The sequence below is a fragment of the Aristolochia californica genome, unplaced genomic scaffold, assembly GCF_029961685.1.
Source record: "Aristolochia californica isolate CCGP_79_NKW_82.1479 unplaced genomic scaffold, dmAriCali1.0.hap1 SCAF_12, whole genome shotgun sequence".
NCBI lineage: Eukaryota > Viridiplantae > Streptophyta > Magnoliopsida > Piperales > Aristolochiaceae > Aristolochia > Aristolochia californica.
This window is the reverse complement of record NW_027181793.1, coordinates 28,780,151-28,801,173: the sequence shown is the minus strand read 5'-3', so window position 1 is coordinate 28,801,173 and position 21,023 is coordinate 28,780,151. Positions and strand designations below refer to the sequence as shown.

General features: G+C 39.5%; 3 protein-coding genes across 3 annotated transcripts; 1 reads left to right on the top strand and 2 right to left on the bottom strand.

The window, feature by feature from the left end:
* On the top strand, positions 1 to 1,374 carry LOC137946229 (acid phosphatase 1-like). The gene is made up of 3 exons (XM_068792446.1): positions 1 to 459; positions 741 to 950; positions 1,071 to 1,374. The coding sequence occupies exons 1-3, from the start codon at positions 47 to 49 to the stop codon at positions 1,246 to 1,248; spliced, it is 801 nt and encodes a 266-aa protein (XP_068648547.1). The 5' UTR covers positions 1 to 46; the 3' UTR covers positions 1,249 to 1,374.
* A 7,684-nt stretch (positions 1,375 to 9,058) lies between these two features.
* Positions 9,059 to 10,803, bottom strand: LOC137945955 (leucine-rich repeat extensin-like protein 4). Its single transcript, XM_068792069.1, has one exon. It carries the CDS (start codon positions 10,493 to 10,495, stop codon positions 9,263 to 9,265), a length of 1,233 nt encoding a protein of 410 aa, XP_068648170.1. The 5' UTR covers positions 10,496 to 10,803; the 3' UTR covers positions 9,059 to 9,262.
* Positions 10,804 to 12,853: 2,050 nt separating this feature from the next.
* LOC137945429 (26S proteasome non-ATPase regulatory subunit 12 homolog A-like) lies at positions 12,854 to 20,430 on the bottom strand. The gene is made up of 12 exons (XM_068791319.1): positions 20,286 to 20,430; positions 19,757 to 19,945; positions 16,597 to 16,704; positions 16,378 to 16,482; positions 16,216 to 16,272; positions 15,911 to 16,107; positions 15,128 to 15,227; positions 14,942 to 15,054; positions 14,658 to 14,811; positions 14,479 to 14,556; positions 13,264 to 13,499; positions 12,854 to 13,150 (listed from the first exon to the last, which is right to left on the bottom strand). Exons 1-11 carry the CDS (start codon positions 20,286 to 20,288, stop codon positions 13,281 to 13,283), a joined length of 1,323 nt encoding a protein of 440 aa, XP_068647420.1. The 5' UTR covers positions 20,289 to 20,430; the 3' UTR covers positions 12,854 to 13,150; positions 13,264 to 13,280.
* Positions 20,431 to 21,023: the final 593 nt, after the last annotated feature.

Here is a 21,023-nt window from a genome sequence, read left to right as displayed (position 1 = left end):
GGAGGGAGCGAACAAAAAACCTAAAATAAAAATCGACTTTCTGGAGATGGTCGTTCCCCGATCTTTCCTCTTTTTCCCCTTCTTCCTCTCCTTAACCTTTTCCCAATCGATCCTCCAAATCCTTCCACTAGACCGGACCTCCCCACACGTTGCCCTCCCCAGATCAGATGGTCACGGCTCCGTCCGGGAGAACGATGAGCTCTTCTGCAGCAGCTGGAAGTTCTCCATCGAGACCAACGATGCGGGGATCTGGGAGACGATTCCAAAAAGATGCGTCAAATACGTCCAAGACTACTGCACCGGCGATAGGTACGCGGCGGATTCAGACATGGTCGCCGACGACGCTTACGCGTTCGCCAGCGGAGTCGAGATTGCCGGCGACGGGAGGGACGTTTGGGTCTTCGATATCGATGAGACGCTTCTCTCCAATTTACCTTATTACGCGGATAATGGATTCGGGTACTGATCCTTTTTCCTTCCCCATCTGTCATTCCTTTCTAGGAGAGGGTGGATTGTCCCTCAATTGCGGGCACTTTAATGTGTCGTGTGACCCGCCCTGGAAGTAGTAACCCGAGTCGATAGGTTCAGTAGCCTTAGTGAGTTTTACTCTCACTCGCTACTTACATAGCACACACTAACAGGTGGGAGGTTTGTTTTTTGTCGTTCTGGGTTGAGCTTGAGCTTGAGCTGGCTTTTCCGTTTCTTTAGTTGGTTTGGTTTTGGTGATTTGGCTTGCGCAGGTCCGAATTATTCAACGAGACTGCGTTCGATGACTGGGCGTATAAAGGACGAGCCCCGCCATTGCCTGCGAGTGTGAAGCTTTATAAGGAGCTGCTGCGACTTGGCTTTCAGGTCATTCTTCTCACTGGACGGGTCGAAAATCAAAGAAACATTACTGTTGATAATCTCTTGTTTGCTGGCTACGCTTCCTGGGAAAGGCTCATTTTAAGGTATTGTGACAGAATGTCGTAAATTTCACAAGGCTTTTTTATTTGGAATTTAGTCATGGATCTTGGTTGGTATTTCTACTGACGAATATACTTGGTTCTCATCGTAATTGGTGGGAACAGGGGGACTGGTGACTTGGGCAAACCCGCCGTTTCTTACAAATCAGAGAAGAGGAAGGAGTTGGTCGATGAAGGTTTCAGAATACATGGTAATTCAGGAGACCAATGGAGTGACTTGCTGGGTTGGCCAATGGCTACACGGTCCTTTAAACTTCCGAACCCCTTGTATTATATTGCATGAGGGGATCATGTTATAAACCAGACTTGGCTTGCCATGGATTGCTTGTTTTTCATGATTGCTTTCCTCACCTGGACTTGTCTACCTTCCTTTCCATTTATCAAGAAAACGAAATGATTTTCTTGCAGATATCTCCACGTAAATCTCTCGCAATGACACTGGTCTCGTTCCGTATCCATGAACTAGGATGTGAACAATCATAATTTCCTGTCTAAGTTAAGCGAAAACTGCTCTCACTGTGGCTGCAGTTCACGGAGTGCCCCGTGTGTAATGCTTCATGGAGAATAACATTTGTCGTGGTTTTCCATCAGAGAGTAGAGATTAAACTCTTCAGAGTTTGATTTTGAATATCTGTGGTACTTGTATTTTGATAATTTTCCTTATCTCTATCGTGAAAAAACAGTTGATTTTTATGTTTTCTTTAAAAGTTTTAAAACAAATAATTTTGCATATGTGATTTTTATTATAAAAAAAAGAGAAATGGGAGACCCATGCCCACTTCTTGTTGCATCTTTAATGTAAAAGAGAGTGAGTCAGTAATCTTTTTGCTCCAATGGGGAGAGAGGTTTCTTCTTCTTATGGGTTAAGGGGGTCTGGACCCCTCCTTTCCATTTAGTCTACCTCTCTTGATATAGGAGAATGTGGGCTCTATTTTTTTCTAATTTTTTTATATGATATATGTTATTATTTGCAATCCTGTAATGAGCTGTTTGTAAATTGATTAACGTGATTGTAGGAAACGGATTGTTTCCTTGATCTTGTAATTTTATTCCTTGATTTTAGGATTTAAATTGATCATAAAATCAACATGTAATGTATTATAAATTGCCTCCTAAACGGAAAAGAATACATCATCGAAAAATCATTATTTGAATCTCTGTTATTGTTTTCGGTTTCTCAGTTTCACATGATATCAGAGCGGGAGAATTATCCTCTCTTTTTCGTAGCTGAAAGTCGGAGCTAAGTGCTCCCGTAGTCGCCGAAGGAGGAAGCCAGAAAAAAATTATCGTGGAGTTGCATAACTCAGTTTTTTTCTGCAACTCCGTATTCCGGCTGTCTTGTAGCCAAAAGAACGTCGTCGATGACCGACGACGATCACCGAAGATCGAAGACGACCACTGACGACCTTACCACTTGCCCGTTATTATCGTCGATCACCGCTGTCGTCGAGGGAAGCCGACTTGCAAAACTCTGTTATCTTTTTGCAATGACGTTCTCTTTCTGCGACGACGGTCCTGTAGCGGAAACCACGTCGCCGACGAGTGCCGATGATCGTTGACGAGCACTGACGATGACACCACCACCTTGTTGTTGCTGCCGACCACCGTCGTTACCGAAGGAAGCCGAAACTCCGTTGTCGTTGCCGAAGAAGAAAGGTGATTTTTTATTTTTTTTGAAACTTAGGAACTACTGTTCCTTTATTTTTTCTGCCAATCGAATCGGACCGAACTGGACCAGCACCGGACTATAACCAGACCAGACCAGAATTGAATCGGACCAGATCAGACCGAACCGAACCAGATTGAACCGAACAAGACCAGACTGAACCGGATTAGGCAAGACCAGACCAAATTTCCAGATCGATGGCCACCACTACAGGCGCATCCATCGAACTTATCCCATCACCACAGATTATAGTCCACCAAGACAATTCTGCATTTCCAACTGGAATCATCCTCGTTGAGACCAATTATTCATTATGGTCCCAATTCATGGACATGCGAATTGGCGCACGCAACAAAGCTGGATACCTCACTAACAAAACAAAAAAAAACCCAGCATCTAGTGATCCCAATCTTAGAACATGGATTACTAAAAATCAAAGAGTCAAAAGTTGGCTTATTGACTCTATGAGTCTATTGCTAATGCAACGATTTATTCACCTCTCCACTGTCAAGGAGATATAGGAAGCAATATAAAAAAGGTTCTATGATGGATCAGATGAAACTTGTATATTTGAGCTGAACCAGAGATATTTTTCTACCAAACAAAATGGTAGACCGTTATCCACGTACTACAATGAACTGGTTGCTATTTTCCAGGAGATTGATCATAGAACAATATCTTAGGAAGGAACAGTCGAATAGCTAATCCAGTTGCACTTTGCAATGGCTAGGCTTCTGGTTCATATTTTTCTCAGTGGGCTTGACTTCGAGTTTGATCAAGTTCATGGAGAAATGTTGCGAAAAGACCCCAAACTTGATTTGGAGAGTACATATGCATATGTCAGACGCGAATATCAACAGAGACAGACAATGGGGAGCTATCGTCCAGTCTCAGAGAACTTGACGATGTTGGTCAACCAAAACCGACAAGGATCATCAAACAGTCGGAATCCTCAATCCTTTGGAAAAGGTAACTACCGTGTATGTACCCACTACGGAGAAAAATGACATTCGCAACAACGGTGTTATGAGATTATTGGCTATCCGGAGTGGTGGGATTTTTCAAAAAAACCCGTAAACAGATTGCTGGGAAAGCTATGGTGACATCCATGGAAGATAATCAGGAGCTACCTACGACAAATGTTGCCTATCCAGGTATTCTCGATAATGCATCAATATTCTCTCTACATTCTAAGAATAGACCTTGGATTATTGATATAGGTGCATCCAATAACATGACAAGGGATCCCAGTCAGTTACAATCTATCCTACCTTCTCCATAATCTGTAATTTCAACAACCAATGGTAGTACCTCTCCTATTACTGGGGAAAGATCTGTTATATTATCCAATAATCTTACATTAGACACTGTCCTTGTGGTTCCCTCTCTTGAATATAATCTTTTGTCTGTTAGCCAAATTACTTCCGCTCTTGCTTGTACTATAACTTTTTTGCCCTCATTTTGTGTCTTTCAGGACATTCTAACCTGGAAGATTTTTGGTTATAGTGTTAGACGGGGGAAACTCTACTATTTGGAATTGACAGAGAACGGGGGATCGAAAATTCGTCAGAGAAATCAAGCTAATAGTGAAGATAATGCTCCAACAACTATATGGTCATGGCACCGACGATTAGGCCACATTTCCTTTCGTTATCTTAAGAAATTGCGACCTCAAATTTTTTCAGGTTTGAATGATGTGCATTTTCATTGTGACACATGTGAGTTGGCTAAGAGCCACCGTATTACTTATTTACCGAGTTTGAATAAAAGTTTTGAACCTTTTGAGGTTATTCATTCCGATGTTTGGGGTCCAGCCAAGGTTCCCTCTATTTCTAGAGTTCGTTACTTTGTGACATTTATTGATGAATGCACTAGAATGACTTGGGTATCTCTGCTTATACAAAAGAGTGATGTGTGTCTAGCATTTTAGAAATTCCACACAATGATACATACTCAATACCAAAAGCAGATTTGTGTTTTGTAATCTGACAATGGTGTTGAGTTTGTTAATGTTTCTCTCAAAAATTTTCTGACCAATCATGGAATTCATCATCAGACCTCTTGCACCTATACTCCCCAACAGAATGGATTGACAGAAAGAAAGAATAGACAACTTTTGGAAGTAGTACGTGCCTCTCTCTTTGGCATGAACATGCCTCAATTTTATTGGGGTGAAGCTGTCAAATCTGTTGCCTACCTCGTCAATCGAACACCTTCTAGAGTACTAAATTTTCAAACTTCTCTACGCAAGCTGCAATCCCTGATTTTAATTCCCCATCTTTCGAATCTTGAACCCCGAATTTTTGGGTGTATCGCATGTGTTCATATCCCAAAGATCTTGCGAAATAAACTTGATCCATGTGCCAAACGATGTGTATTTGTTGGCTACTCTGAATTTCAAAAATGATATCAGTGCTATGATCCACACACTAACAAGCTCCATGTAACTCTAGATGTCTCATTCCATGAATCAGTACTTTATTATTCAGGGGATGTTTCTTAGATACCTCTTCAGGGGGAGAGTTTAAGTTAAGAGAATGTTCCATAATAAAATAGCGGAGGTGCTGAGTTTATTGAGTCAGAAGCGGTGAATGAATTTTTCAAGTGTCATGATGTACAACAAGACTGTGAATCCCCCCAGAGTTGCCCCCGTCTGCACCAACAACTAAAGAATCAACTCGGAATATTCCTCCTTAGGTAAATACGAATCATGTGTTTGATGAGTCTAATGAAACATGTCTTCCTACAGAAAATATACCCCCTAGATATCCACAAAAATTGAATAGGGGAGTTCCAAAAAAACAGTATGAACCTGTTCTTGAAGCCAAGACCAAATACTCAATCAATAACTATGTGTCCTCCCATAGGTTGACTAAATCGTATGCATTTACTGTTGATCAATTATCCAGGGTTTCTATTCCTAGTAATGTGCAGGATGCATTAGCTGATCCAAAATGGAAAAAGGCGATGAACGAAGAGATGAAGACTCTACAAAAAAAATGCCACTTGGGAACTTGTTCCCCAACCTAAAGGAGTAAAAACAATTGGATGTCGATGGGTGTTCACATTGAAACTCAAACCAGATGGAAGTATTGACAGATATAAAGTTTGGCTAGTTGCAAAAGGATATATGCAAAGGTATGGGATAAGACTATCAGGATACTTTTACACCAGTAGCTAAGATCAATACAATTCGCATTCTTATATCTATAGCAGCAAATCGAGACTGGCCTCTGCAACAATTTGACGTTAAAAATGTCTTCCTAAATGAAGACTTAGAAGAAGAAGTCTACATAGAGCTACCACCTGGCGTAAAAAGTGGTTCTATGTGTCAAGGTGAAGTCTGTAAATTGAAGAAGTCATTGTACGGGCTGAAACAGTCACCTAGAGCATGGTTTGGGAGATTCTCAGTTATAATGAAAGAGTTTGGTTATAAACAAAGTAACTCAGATCATACTTTGTTTATAAAACACAAAGAAGGAAATGTAACAACTTTAATTGTATATGTTAATGATATGGTTGTGATAGGAGATGACCCAGGTGAAATGCAAGCTTCACAGGAGTATTTAACCACTAAATTCGAAATGAAGAATTTCAGACAACTTAAATATTTTTTGGGAATTGAGGTTGCAAGAATGAAACATGGAGTCTTCCTTTCACAGCGAAAATATGTGTTGGATCTTCTAGCCAAAACTGGAATGTTTGACTGTAAATCAATAGAGACGCCCATAGAAATGCATCATAAACTCGGAATTCTTCCAGATCAAATCCTAGCAGACAAAGGGCGTTATCAACGATTAGTTGGAAGATTAATATACCTATCACACGCAAGGCCCGATGTAGCATATGCAGTAAGCGTTGTGAATTAGTTCATGCATGCACCAAGTGAAGAACATATGGAAGTAGTCTATCGGATCTTGAGATACTTAAAGAGTGCTCCAGGAAAAGGTTTGTTATTCTCAAAAAATGGTATCTCTAATATTGAAGGATATACAGATTCTGATTGGGCAGGTGATCAGACAACTAGAATATCCACGTCGGGTTACTTTACTTTTGTGGAAGGGAATCTGGTCATTTGGAAAAACAAAAAACAGATGGTAGTATCAAGATCAAGTGTTGAAGCTGAAATTTGAGACATGACTTATGGTATATGCGAGTTGTTATGGATAAAGAATATACTGAGGGACTTAGGGATTGAATACGCCAAACCAATGAATCTCCACTGTGATAACAAGGCTGCCATCGCAATTGCACAAAATCCGGTTTAACATGATTGCACTAAACATGTTGAAGTTGATCGTCATTTCATTAAGGAGAGCCTCGATGCAAAGATCATACAATTCCCATTTATTTAATTTGAGAGTCAGCTAGCTGATATGCTCATGAAGACATTCATGGTATAGTTGACAAGTTGGGTATGACCGATATCTATGCACCAACTTGAGGGAGAGTGTTTGCAGGCCTATAATTAGCTGTTTGTAAATTGATTAACGTGATTGTAGAAAATAGATTGTTTCCTTGATCTTGTAATTTTATTCCTTGATTTTAGGATCAGATCCTAAAATCAGCATGTAATGTATTATAAATTGCCTCTTAAATGGAGAAGAATACATCATCGAAAAATCATTCCTTGAATCTCTGTTATTATTTTCGATTTCTCCGTTTCACAGTTGTATCTTCAAGTTCTATAGAAAGAATTTGCCAAAAAAATTAATTTGGTGAGCTTTGGGTTGGAGGGAGTGAACATGATCAAACGAGTGTTGAACTCCAGTATGAAAATCAAAAGTGTTCAATCAATTGAGGAAAAAGCATGTAATCCGATAATCATGATGCGGGAATGCTGGCTAACTATTTACTACCCAAGAAGCCATATCGAGTCCATGAATTAACAAATTTTCCAGGTGGATTTCACACTCCCATTTCCCATTGGGCAGCGAGGCGATTCTCATCTCCTGGTATTCTTTCTTTCTACTTTCGAATCGTGTTGGTTGACCACTTTCTACGTCTTCCTTTCTATCCAATTCAATTCGAACATACAAATGATCCGTACGAGACTGTAAATGTGCACAGATAGGAGAAGCGGCTCACATCAGAAGCACATCGCTCTCCATAAATGCTTACCGATAGGTTGTTGGCAAATACCGTCTCGAATTCTTTGTTGGAGCGAAGATTCGGCGTGAATTCTTCTTGGATTTTTCCCCCTAGGGTAGAGTTAAAAACTCAAAAACAGATTATAGACTGTTAGTGTACTCGATTCATTATATCCCCGGAATGAAGAACAGTGAAGACGATTGCATGCCGATTCTCTCATCGAACGTCCGAAAAAATTCGCTATATTGCGGAGTTGAGTTGGAATCAAGCTGTTCTTCGTTATAAAACCTCGGTGGCAACTTTAATGGCAACCCATGTTCCCTTGCTTCTTATTACCAGAGGCCCCATCAAATTGGTAAGCACTGTTCTAGAAATAATGGGAATTACTTTCGGTGGCAGACCGATGCCTTCGAACTGTAGTCCCAAAAGAAGGCAGATAATACGATCTTGCTACCGTAACAGGTACGAAGGAACGAAAAACGAAGTTAAGACCCATTTAAGATGACCAAATCTGACGAGCAACCTTAATTGGTCGGTGCTACACCCGTTTCATTGCGGTTAGCACAGGAAGCCACCGTGGTAAACTGGGTTTGGGATTTTTGCTCATTAAATCGTGTCGGGACAATGCAGCAAGCTGCAATAAAAGTGAAATGATTTTGGGGATTTATTTACTTAGTTCATGATCCCGATGGAAGTATCTAATCTCTGGTTTTAACCATGATCGCAGCTTCTCGGGGTGGGATTCCGTGAATTGGCAGAATCGTTCTGACTTGGCCGATTTGTGTTATGGGCACAGCGTCTCCATGAACTAAGTTCTAATGTTTAAGTTAAGTTCTAATGGGTAATTCTGCAATCTGTTTTCTGATTCTCTTAAAGAGGAAGTAATGGATGAAAGAGATGAAGAGGGTTAGTACTGTGTGGGGGACTGGGAACAGTGATTTCTCTGAGCTGTTTCACAACCTCCTCATTTATTTTCAGTCGACAATTGACACTTCGCAGCGTTCCCATTTTCTCTCTCTCTCTCTCTCTCTCTCTCTCTCTGAAAGCTCACGCCTCTAGACTCTCTACTTTCCTTACCTCGAGATAACTCTGGCAGGCCTTTGATGGCTTCAGCTCCTTTAATTCATTTCTTCCTCGAAAAACACAACTTTGCTTGAATTCCCAGCAAGCGGAATTCACTCCTCTGCCGGACGAGCCATGACTGATAGATGGAGATGTTTACTTTCAATTAAGCAAAACCACTGAAAGGGATGAGGGGATGGGTTCCGATGTAATGCCTAATGAGATTTGCGAAACTCAAGTAGAAAACTCATAAAAGAGATTGGAAATAAACTCGTTTTGAGATCTAATCACTTTCGCGTTCTCAAGGTTTCATCTACTACAAGACAACTGAAATTTACGTTAGTGGAAGAGAGGCAGCCTTGTACTATGCGGACTGAGCGTGTAGTAAGAAATCTTGGAAGGAGAAAACAATAAAATATTTCTGTCATTGACCAACCCACCAGCCTCTGTTACAGAAAATAAATGCTTGGAGATAGTCTCATGGAGTAGTGCTTTGAGGCATGTCGTGATTCGTTTGTTTTAGATCAGATGAGCCGCAAACCACAGGCCCCGCTGCAGGGATCCTCAAGCAGTTGATATTGATTGGTGCTCCGAGGCACTCGGGTGGATGTCTCTGCATATAACTTCCAGGAATGCAGTTTCCTGCGAAATCAAAACCACGATTTCTAACATTCCCGCAGTCTTGGCTGAACCCAGAAAAGAAATTGTAGGAAACGGTTAGATTGAGAAGGTTTTTCAGAGAACAAATAATGTCAGGAATGACACCGGAGAGCTTGTTATGGGCGAGATTAAGAACTTCAATTTCTGATAAACAGGCCATTGTATCCGGCAAGTGTCCGCTCAATGAATTGAAGCTGACATCCAGAAGCTCGATCTCGGATAAAAGTCCGACCCCCTCCGGAATGCAACCTGTGAGGTTGTTGTTGAGGAACAAAATCTCCTTGATTCTTGGACCCATGTAGCCAAAACTAGCAGGAATGTTCCCAACGAACCTGTTATTGGCAACGTTGATCACTGAAGCAGGCGAGTTTCCTAGACTCTGGGGAATTTGCCCGTCAAACAGGTTACTGTTGAGAAAAATTGCATCGAGATTTTTGTTGAAGAGTTCTTCGGGGAGGGAACCTGTGAAGCGGTTGAACCTGATGTCCAGATAAATAAGGCTAGGTAGCAGCAGAGTGACGCTAGGAAAAGGCCCCGAAAACTGGTTGTTGCTCAAGTCTAGCTCCGACAGATTCTCAAGGTTTCTAAAACTATCAGGGACTGTTCCCGAAAATCTGTTGCTGTTAATGTGAAAAACTGTAAGATCAGAGAGGAGGGAGAGCTCCTTGACCAAATAACCTTTCAAATTAGCATGATTGAGATCTATCGCTGCAACAACGAGGCCGGAAGGCATTGATTCCACGAGCTGAGAACAGAAGACACCTTTGTAGGAACATACATCAGAACCAACCCAACTGTTCAAAATCCCCGACGGGTCCTCCGTGATTGCAGATTTCCAAGCTTGTAGAGCCGTGTAAGCTCCAGAAAACCTGGACTTCGGAGACCCAGAAGACCCAGAAAACCCAAAAGGCGCTTGGCTGGTAATACCTCCTCCAACCCAGACATCTCCGCTTTGCACTGCGCCACCTTCATCTGCAATTTCTCCACTGTAATGCACCTTCGACGAGACGACCTGCAGGAGGAGAAGACCCAGAAACCAGCTCCACCCCATTTCGCAAAAATAAAAGTTTTTTGTTTTTTGGTTAAAACACGACCCGAAGCAGCACAGAGAGGTCCGACAATGGAGCTGGAGTGCCGGTCTCGCACATTTCAGTTCACAGATAAGGGGCCTTTGCAAGCAAGTGTTGAATGATGACTCGACATGTTCTTCCCAGTTCGCACCCACGGCGGACGATTCCTTGAGACCCAACGCGAAGCAGCCGTTTAGGAGGGAGCTTAAAGAGTTTTAAAATGGCATACGCCTACCATTCTGGCAGGAAATACCTCTGACGCCGGTCGTGATCGTTCATTATGACCCCTGGTTCCTGCTCCATGGCCTCTACCATATCGGTTTCCGATATATATTGGCTGTAACTGATATACGGCCACTCCTCAAACCCAGTCGATGGAAAGCTTTGACCATGGCTAGTTTAAAATTTCTGTCCGCCCAGAACCATGAAAGACAGATAATACGACAATCAAATGTAGAACACACTGATACAGACTCTGGTTTTACGGCGTGTAGTGGACCAGTGGAGACCAGCAGCACCATTAAATCCCATGATGATGGCGTGCAGGCCCTGTTCCCTGGAGTTGAGTGATTTAAATTTCCTACTAGAGAATTGCCATGAGAGGAAGAAAAAGCTAAGGTACCCGTTCCAACAACCACACTACCTGTCTTGTAATGGTGGTCTTATACGTGAATTAATACAAAACTGTAAGAGCAAGCATTAAGAGTATATTCTGCAGGTCAATCGAGGAAACAAGACAAATTTGAGTTTTCTTTTTGTGATCCATGAGTAGTTCTTTGACGAATCTGAGGGGGTGAAGAGGGAAATGAGTGATGTTCGCCACTGTAAAAGAAAAGGGTCATGGATGTTCTCTCATTGGCATTTGGAGCACTTGCAAATCTGAAGATTGGGGATAATCCTTCTAATCAAACATTTGATTTCTTTAGCTTGCAGTAAAGATTTCACTTTTCTAAACTTGGGTATAAACTCTAGGATTCATGAACTGGATCAATTGATACTCTGGCAAGCACCATGTGCCATTATCTCAGTGATAACTACCCCGTCTTCATTGAGTGGGAATGAATCCAAGTGGGTTTCTGTGTCGAGTGGTAAGCAATGATCTCAACAACTGTTTCTCACCAGTTTGGAAGAGGATACAACTGCTACTTTCGAATTTGTATCAGTTTTTTTGTTTTTTTTTTGGTTCTGAATTGAGCTGAATCACTGAAACTGAAGAGCCTCTATGGTTATCAGTGTGAACGTGAATATGAAAAGTTGCTATGGATGGTTGGCTGTGTTTGCTGCATTATCGTCCATCAAAGCATAACAATTATGAGATAGAATCATCATCAAAATAAACACGCTTTTCAGGGACATATTATCAAGATAAACTTGCGTGGATTAGGATTTGCTGAAATTCAAGACATACTTGCGAAAGTGATTTGTTTGCTGATCTGTTTTGGAGTCTGAGACAGGAGAGGCTACTGGAGCAGCTAGAGAATTGAGCAATGAGCTTCCAGGAAGGAGTAATAATACTATATTGAAAGGATGCCTATAGTCAGTTTGAATGATGAATGATAGTTGCAGTGAGATGATTCCACCTTGTATTAGTCTTGTGGATCATTTATTCTGAAGTACTTTCCAATTTGAATGATAATCTTACCAGAGCATCAAATTATTGAAAACAGACATGAACCCATGGTTAGTTTTATCTTTTTACTGCAGAAAATATGATTTTTTTTTAATCGTGTTAGTATAACAAAATAAATTTCGTTTTTTTTCTTTTTTATAGTACTTTCATTCATTCGAGTGCATACAAAATTCAAGAGCAAATAGATAATCAATAAATATTATCGTACTTTTTTTTATTTTTTTTGTTTCGTATTATTATTTTTGTTCCAAATGCAAAAAAAATAATAAATATTACTTGTATTGCAAGACCTTAATAAAACAAAAAAAAATCGTTTTATTTTTTATTTTTTTAGATTCTAATGGTACTTTCTCCCAAGAGCAAAATGAAAAATAATAAATATTATCATACTTTTTTTCTCACAATAAAATAAATCCATTATCGAAAATATAAATTCAATAAAAAAAATAACTATTAAAATTCTTGTTTAGAATCTAAAAATTTAGAAAAATTAAATAACGTTAGTACTTATTTGAGGTAAAGATTGGTTCTGCTCCTCCCTCACCCCAAAAGAGAGGGTGAGACACTAAGAGCAGGCTTAGAGGTAAGATCTCTTTGGGGTAGGGATGCCTTTCCTCTACGCTAGAGATAAGACAACTAGTTGATTATGGTTATCGAACGACAAGTTTCTGCATTCTACGCTAGACAAAAATAAAAGTAGAAAAGCACATAGGCAAACCCATATTACCGACGATTCCATGGAATGCTACAAGCTAGAAAATTGCCGCATTCCTTGTCCATGAGAGCATCGTTTTCCGCCATTACAAGAGTTTAAGTAAATAGATAAACCACAAGTTTGATCAATTTCTACATCTCGCATTAAGTTACATTCCTAAAACCACCAAAACAATTGTATAAGTTGCATTTGCTCACTTCTTTCCAATTCTACAAGTCCCTTGGGAAGCGTAACTAATTGAACATATGATCTGGAACAAAATACAAAATCTTGTCCCCAGAATGAATCAACCTGCGACATGGAGAAGACAAAGGTGTATCATCTTGCATCTGTTTTCCTCCATGGATGACAAGCCAAAAAAAAAACAAAAAAAAAAAAACCATGTATGAAATAAGGAACCCCACCTTGACCAAATTGGGGTTTAAACTTTGAGAGCAGCTTTGTGAACCATTGTTTCCTTGTGTATTTGGTGGCAGCTCTTCTCAACAAGGTCGAGCAGCTTCTCTAAATTCGTAGCCCACATATTAAGAACGTCATTGCTATCCTTAGCCACCTGAAAGCACACTATTCCCATTGGCCTGTCTATTTTAGCTACAAGGGATTTAGACACCACCATATCTGATAGATGCTTCTCTGCATCCTGAAAAATAAGAACTGATTCCATCACAAAAGAGACACTATAGGGGCAAGCATTCCCAAGCATTTCTTAGAACATCATCACAGACAACACTTTCACAACTCATCAATAATTCAAACAGAAATAACTATCCAGACTCTGAAGAAAAGACCTAAAACCTCAGGCACAAAGCCAAACTAACTTTTAAAAAGTTGATTATGCAATAAAGCTACCAAAAACTGTAGGAGGGCAACATATAGAAATAGTCTTCTACTCTAGTGAAATGAGAGTAGTTGTCAGTGAGTATGTTTATATCCTCTGTTAGTTTTCAACTGTTAAGAAAATCTTAATTTAGAAAGAAAGTCAATAAGCCTTAGGAGACCCAATTAAACCATGTTTCTGTGTTTTAATACTCCTTTTTGTCCTTGATTAAAAAAGTAGCCATAAGCAGAAGAACAACAAGTTGGTTGTTTAACTTTATTCTCAGCTCTCCTCTTTCTCTCTCACGCTTCTTAATTAATAAGAACCATGTTGATGCCCCAACTCCAATACTTGTTATCCTTCACGACTGTCTTCTACCAGCCAATACAGATGATACAAAACCCACCCTAGGGGCATACAAATCTATACAGATAGTTTAGAACTGTCCCGGTAACATTTGAACCTAATACATATCACAAGACAGATAAGAAATAAGATACTATATTCGCCAAACAAACTGACATACAGTGAACAAATGTCAGATAGTGCAGTTATGTCAGTCATATTTTGCACTTCACATGATCCGAGCTTTGACAAAGATACATGATCAGTGTAAAATCAAATCTCTAGCTCAAAAGCACCCACTAGATCATAATAAACCATTCAAAGAGAAAACCGTTGCAATAGGTTCATATAACATTAAAACACCAACATCATCAGAAGGCAGTTGTTCCATGCAAGATTAGTTCACATTAATAACTCCTAATAAAGTAAGAATCAGTCCACTATAAGCTGAGTGTACCTGCAAACTCAAGCATAAAAGCTCTGCAAGCCTCTTGATTGTAATCCTAGAGTAATATTTGGCAACAACCAAGATGTTCTGAAACCACATCAAAATATAAATTACTCGTAGAGCACCAAATCTAAACAAAAGAAGATAAGGAATGCAAGATGCATAGACTACGGATAGAGACAACTTACATGCTCAATAATTCTCTGTCTAAGATCTTCTGCTGCCTTATCACCTAAGGGTCCTCCAAGCATATCCTTCTCATTCTCAAACTCAGCCCTATATGTGTCCCAAAGACTTGTCCACTGAATCACCTCCATTGTAACTAACTGTTTTAACAACAAACTGGAGTCACAATAAAACAACAGACTAGGTCAGACAACAAAAATAAACTTGAAAACTCTGAAAAAAAAATGCAAAAAATTCATTGGAGAAAAATATGAAATATTGGACAACACAAAGATTAGTGGCCTACCGAAAATGAGAAATTTCAGAGAGATTTTTGTCTTCCAAAGTAGAATTTAGAATGCTCGACTGCATGGGATCATGTGGGGACAGGACCAAATACCAGCATATTTTTCTCAGCACCTGCAATTTGAAGCTAAATGCTATCAGGAAATTTTCGTGAGGCTTCCAAACAGAAAAGATGGGAGGCCCATACCGGAATCCACTGTGATGGATCCTCTTTCACTGAAGGGATCTCGTATATTGCCTTGTAGCTACGGGAAATTTCCAGGTAATCATTGTTGTGTGAATGATACCTGACCAAAAACAAAAAACACATCTAAGGAAATAAAACTCCCAAGTTCGAACTTCAGAAAAATTAATGTTTTGATATAAACATCCCACAGCAATGGAACTAGATAGACTTGAACAACCAATATAGAAAACTTCTAGACTAAAAATTTGGTAAATTTTGGGCCATAAAATGACAAGAGCACTCGTGTGTTCGAGAATAATCCTATGTTATCCATCTATCCGAGGAATATGAATTCATGATACACTTACATCCTGAGCTAGATAGACAATGTATCCTACGGAAATCAAAATAGTCAACAACTAAATTATTTTCATAAAAGACCTAGACAATATCAAATCAAACATTCACTCAAACCACGTGAACCCAGGCAAAGCAGCTTATTACACTAAAAAAGAAAAAGATGGCAAAGATGCCAGCACCACTCATATCATGCTGAATTGGAGCAAGCAAAAGACACTAGATCCAACAGTTTGCCCAACAAACTACAAATGCTTACAAAATGAAACACACAATAGTATCAAGCCAGACCCGTTACCTGAAATAGCATGATTAGAAGACAAGTATGTGTTATCTCAGACATGTATAACTCAAAGAAAAGAGACAGAAATTGCAAATGGCATATGAATGCACACCATCATCCATGATCATTGATCATTCAAAAAATAATAAAAATAAGAATAATACCTTATCATTAATTCATAATAAATTCGCTTCAGCTCTAAAAGTGAAGGTATATCTGCAGGGGCCTCTTCAACAACAGCATCACCTTCCTTTGGCTTTTTCTTCTCCTTTGAGAGGTCTACATCAAAAACCCGTGAACTAATTTTCCTTGAGAGGATCTGAGCACGCATATAATCTTGACGATCTAGACATAGACGAACCTGGAAGTTGTTTAATTGAAACAATGCAAAGATATCAGACCCTGATATTACATAGTCTACTTTTGTTCAGAAAACTGTCAATGACATTTGAGTGGTCGTTTTTTTTACTTGCTCAAGAATAAATGCTATCTTTTCAGTCTTTGCCATTGCTCCAAATGTCTCCACCTGCAAATAAAATATCAAAGGGACTGCTTGGAATTAAAAAAAAAAAAATTGCAATTAAAGGAAAAAATACAGAATCAGTTAGATATGTTATAACTCTAAACTTACAGCAACTTCTTGCATCAAATCAGCAGCCTCAGCAATTTGGCCCTGCTCTTCCCTAATTTTTGCAAGCTTTTTTATCAGCCGAGCCCTCTCTATTTCAACATATATCTGTAAGGATACATAATTGCTCAAACGAATAAAATATACAAAGAGAAAAAGAAAGACAACTGTTGCCCCAACAAAAAGAAAACGCTGTGCAGATCCATATCCACTACAACTCACCTTTCCAGCAGAGACACTGTTCAGTGTTTTTATGAGCTCTATACGTGCCTCAAGATCAGGTGTCTCATCAATATATTGCATAGCTTGCTGGACCATAGCAGTGACAGCCTGCACAATAGTTGATCGCACAAGTAATACAACGTGTACAGTTGCTTAAATGATTATGACAAATGTAAAACTTATCACTTTCATTTTTAAGATACCATGTGAAACTCAATAACAATTACAAAGGTACTAGATCAATGTCCACATTGGAAAACTAACCATAAGAAACAGTCCAGATAAATACTTTAATGGTCTCACTAACCAGATTACAAAAGCCAAATTGGAGATACACTGAAGCCTCTAACAACTTTATCCATTGAAAACAAGGTCCTAAAGTGCATTCATAGGTAAAACTGATGTCTACCAGCTTATGAGAAAGATTTCAGATACCTATGAAAAGACACACACACACTCAACCATTGCAGCACAAACAATTGATACATGTAAGATCCACTGAAGCCTCCATTGTTTCAAATATGTATCATCAATTGGAACAATACTACTTCTTCACTCTGAAACAGAAAGAAGTGTTTTCCCATTTGATGAGTAGAATCTGTTGCATCCTGATTACACCAGTAAACCAGACCAGAAATTACCAAAAGATAAAATCTTCTCACAGAGATTTTCATGAACCTCTTGGATTGTGATGAGAAGACACATAGTGGTTATCAATTTACCTATATCTAATGTATTCTCAGAGCTATCAGTCTTTTTTGGTAATGTACTCATATAAAGTGCTGATGATGGTGGCTTCATAAATTATTGATACACGTGATTGCTTCATTTTAATGAACTACTGCAATCTACTGAGATGTTTTTTCTTATACAAAATAATCTTCTTGACTTGAAGTAGCAGCACATACGGGTGGCATCGAACCAGGCCGGTTCACGAACAGTTTGAGTTCGGCTCGAACAATCCTGAACTCGAACCGAATTCGAGTTCTGGGTTGTGTTCGTTTAGTTACACGAGCCGAGCTCGACCCAGCCTCGGTTTGGTTCGCAGGCTCACGAGCCGGCTCAGTTAGTTAAACAATTTCAGGCCTTCGGGCACACTCATCTTCTTTGGGGAAAATCAGAGATGCAAAGACAGGACAGAAAAATCACCGGTCTCGCCTCTCAGTCTCTCCTCCTCTCTCGTCCACTCTCTATGACTGCAATTATCTCGTCTTCTCTAACAAATCGAGAGAGTTAGAAAACTCACAGACTCTGCTTGGAGGGATGCCCTATTTCTTTTGTTTTGTGTTAGTAATTTTCAATTTTTCCTCTTAACTTTTTTGTTCAAATAGGTGTCCTAGCGAGATTAGTTGTTGTGTAGAGTTTGCTCTGCTGCTTCGGATTACCACTGCAATTGCTTGGGCAAGCTCACCTGTCTCCATTTTTACCCGCTGTTTTGGTTGGGTTTTCGAAGGTATTCCGTGAAGGGATACAAGTGTCTTGCAAGCTGACTTAGTTACATATTTATACAAGTGCAGCTTCAGCAGCTCCATTGAGCAAACTGTTTAAATTTTTCATATCCCTTGATTTCTCTCTTATATAGAGTTTGCAAACAGTCTACCTCTAAAATAGATGTTTAAAAGGCCATGGTTACAACTCACAAAAGGAGCAGGTGGCGTTAATTTAAAGCTGCGTCTCCCATGTCGGTTAAAATACTTTAGAGGGTAATAGTGGAAAGAGGTGCATTCGGTCTTTACACAGAGGCAGCAATAAGTCCACGCAGCTGATGATATGGCATTTACTTAAAGCTGCATCTCCCATGTTTGTTTAAATCCCTCAGAGGGAAATAGTGCTGAGAATGAGAGGTGAATTCTGTTTTTACACAGATTGGCAACAATAGGTAGACACAACTGATGATATGTTTAAAACTTCAAGGAATGGGTTACTGGAAGCCAAATAACTTACCAAATATGCATATTTTTTGTTTGCTTTGCATATTTTTGCGTTGAGACATTCATGTTAATTTAACTCTTTGAATGACTAGGAAGGTTTCCATTTGCTTTGCAGGCTTCTAAGCACTCAAATTCTGAGTATAATCTGCTGGCCAGCCAAGTGGACTCTTATTGCAGAAACATGCTGTAAGAAGGAAGAAATGGGCAAATACCTGTAAATGCTGTTACTTTCTTAAGCCGATCATGCCCCTAATGAACCTTTGCATGAGCAAGGTTCATTAGGCTTCAGACCCTAATGCAAGGGTATGATTCTCTATTTCTTCTGTTTTTAAGTAGTTTTGCTAGCGTTGCTGGCATTTGTTCATTCGGTGAGACTGTCACTATAAAAATATTATTTGATATGTTTAAGCATGTGCATGTTTCTTATGTCATTTTGGACATGGAGAGCTTCAAACTACTTCTTGTTTAAGGTTTTCATGACAGTTCTTTTTCCACCTCGATGGTCGTTTCTGCAGAGTTCCAGACATTGTCTTGCAACTATCTGTTATTTGGATTGGGAGAGTTAAAAACAATACCAATAATGAAAGAAAGTGAGTCTCTAGTTGGAAAGACAAATCAAAATGAGGGGTGGATATTTTTGGCATGCAATTTCAGTAAATTATCATATTTTCGGCATGCAATTTAATGTTTCCTTGTAGATCAGCAGATTATTGTACAAACCTATATCTTTTCCCAATTATTGATACAAAAGTCTGCTTGCCATCCAAAACCAGGAGCAAAAGTATGAACAAGATATAGTTTATGCGGGGTTAATGTACAGAGGTTATATCCAATTTTATGAAGAGGTCATGCCCAATTTTATATACAGTTTATTTGATATGTATTTTATGCAAAGTTTTAAATATAGGTTGGAGCTAGAACTCATTAAAATTATTGGGCTCGAGCACGATTCGATGCCACCCCTAGCAGCACATAAGCATTGTCCTACTGTCAGCAACAGCGAAAGCAGACCAACATCTGATGACTGAAATGTTTAAGCTCCGATAATACTCTTTGTAAGTCATATAGTGTAGCTCCCTAAAAATCTAAGATAATTCATAATAGCAACTGACACAAAGTTATTAAAGATGGTATACTAGTTACCACTTCCGGGCAACTTCAAATATAACATGAAAATGAAAATATAAACGATGACACTAAAGGGAAGCAACTCCCTCAAAGTAATTTACCTGCTTGAGCTGACCCCTCCTCTTCGACAGAAGAACAATTTGATCGTTCAAAGTCTTCCAAGCTCGAGCCTCGTAGCAAAGCTGGATGATGTCAATAACCGCCTTTCTGGTGCCAGAGACATCACCAGCGAGCCTCATTTGCTTTTCCACATTCAAAAGTGACTCAATTGCAGCTTCCAGATTACCCTCCTGAAAATGTCCAGTAACTACTTTTAAAAAAAATCAATAATTTAAAAGGCATTAACTCCTTTTTCCATACGCAGATGCAAAATTCATGAATTACATCCCACCTTTTTAACAATCAAAACAAAAACGGAGGAAAAAAAAAACCCTAAACGCTAGATTGGAGTCACGAACGATGAGATCAATCGCAAACGATATCAGTGAAGAGATGGAACCCAGCGGCGAGACAAGATCGTAAAGAGAAATAGTATAAATAACCGAAACAGAGTCAGAAACTACAAGAAATTTTAGGTGCTTAAAAACAATTATTGCGACCACAAGAAACAAACTAACGAAGACATCTTACCATTATTTCCTCTCAACAAGCAGCGACGAGACTAAGGAAGAAAGGAAGGACCGTGAAAGCTAAACAAGCAAAGAGGCGAGTCCAGGATAGTCGGGAAGAAGACGTAGCAGGAGTAATTTACTTATCAGACTGACGCTTCGCTTTTTCTTTTTCCTTCTTTTTGTGGAGGGAGGCCGGGAGGGGGGGTGGGTAGAAGCCATGAATCATGATCGTCAGTCACGGCCCAAGACAAACCACCGGATGAGCCCACAGAAGCATCGTGATTGGCTCGAACTCATTTAAGGAAAAGATTATGGGCCACTATCGGCCCAACCTGGATAGGCACAATCTGTCAAAAGTAAAATTGGTTCGGAGGACTACGGTAGGGTTGATCTAAATAAAAATTTAATTCGAGAAAATAATAATTGAACCTTGAATTTCTGTTAATCTATTTGTTACTCTCCCTGATTCTTTGCAGTCTAATAGTAGAGGATGGTTGCATAATGAAGAGAAGGCAGAGTAAAATCATCTAGGGGAGCACATCTCGTCACCTGACCCAACCCAATCCAAAAATCTCAAGTTCAGCTTTCGGGTTTCACCCATGGGGTTAGAGAAGGTGGAGAAAAAAATCGAATAAGTTTCGGGTTGGGAACAAGTTTCCCCAACCCAACTCACATAGACCAAAATTGGGACATAAAACGGAATAAAGATGGGTCAAGAATAATGGACTTTACAAAGATAGAAGTAGAGGTGAGTCAG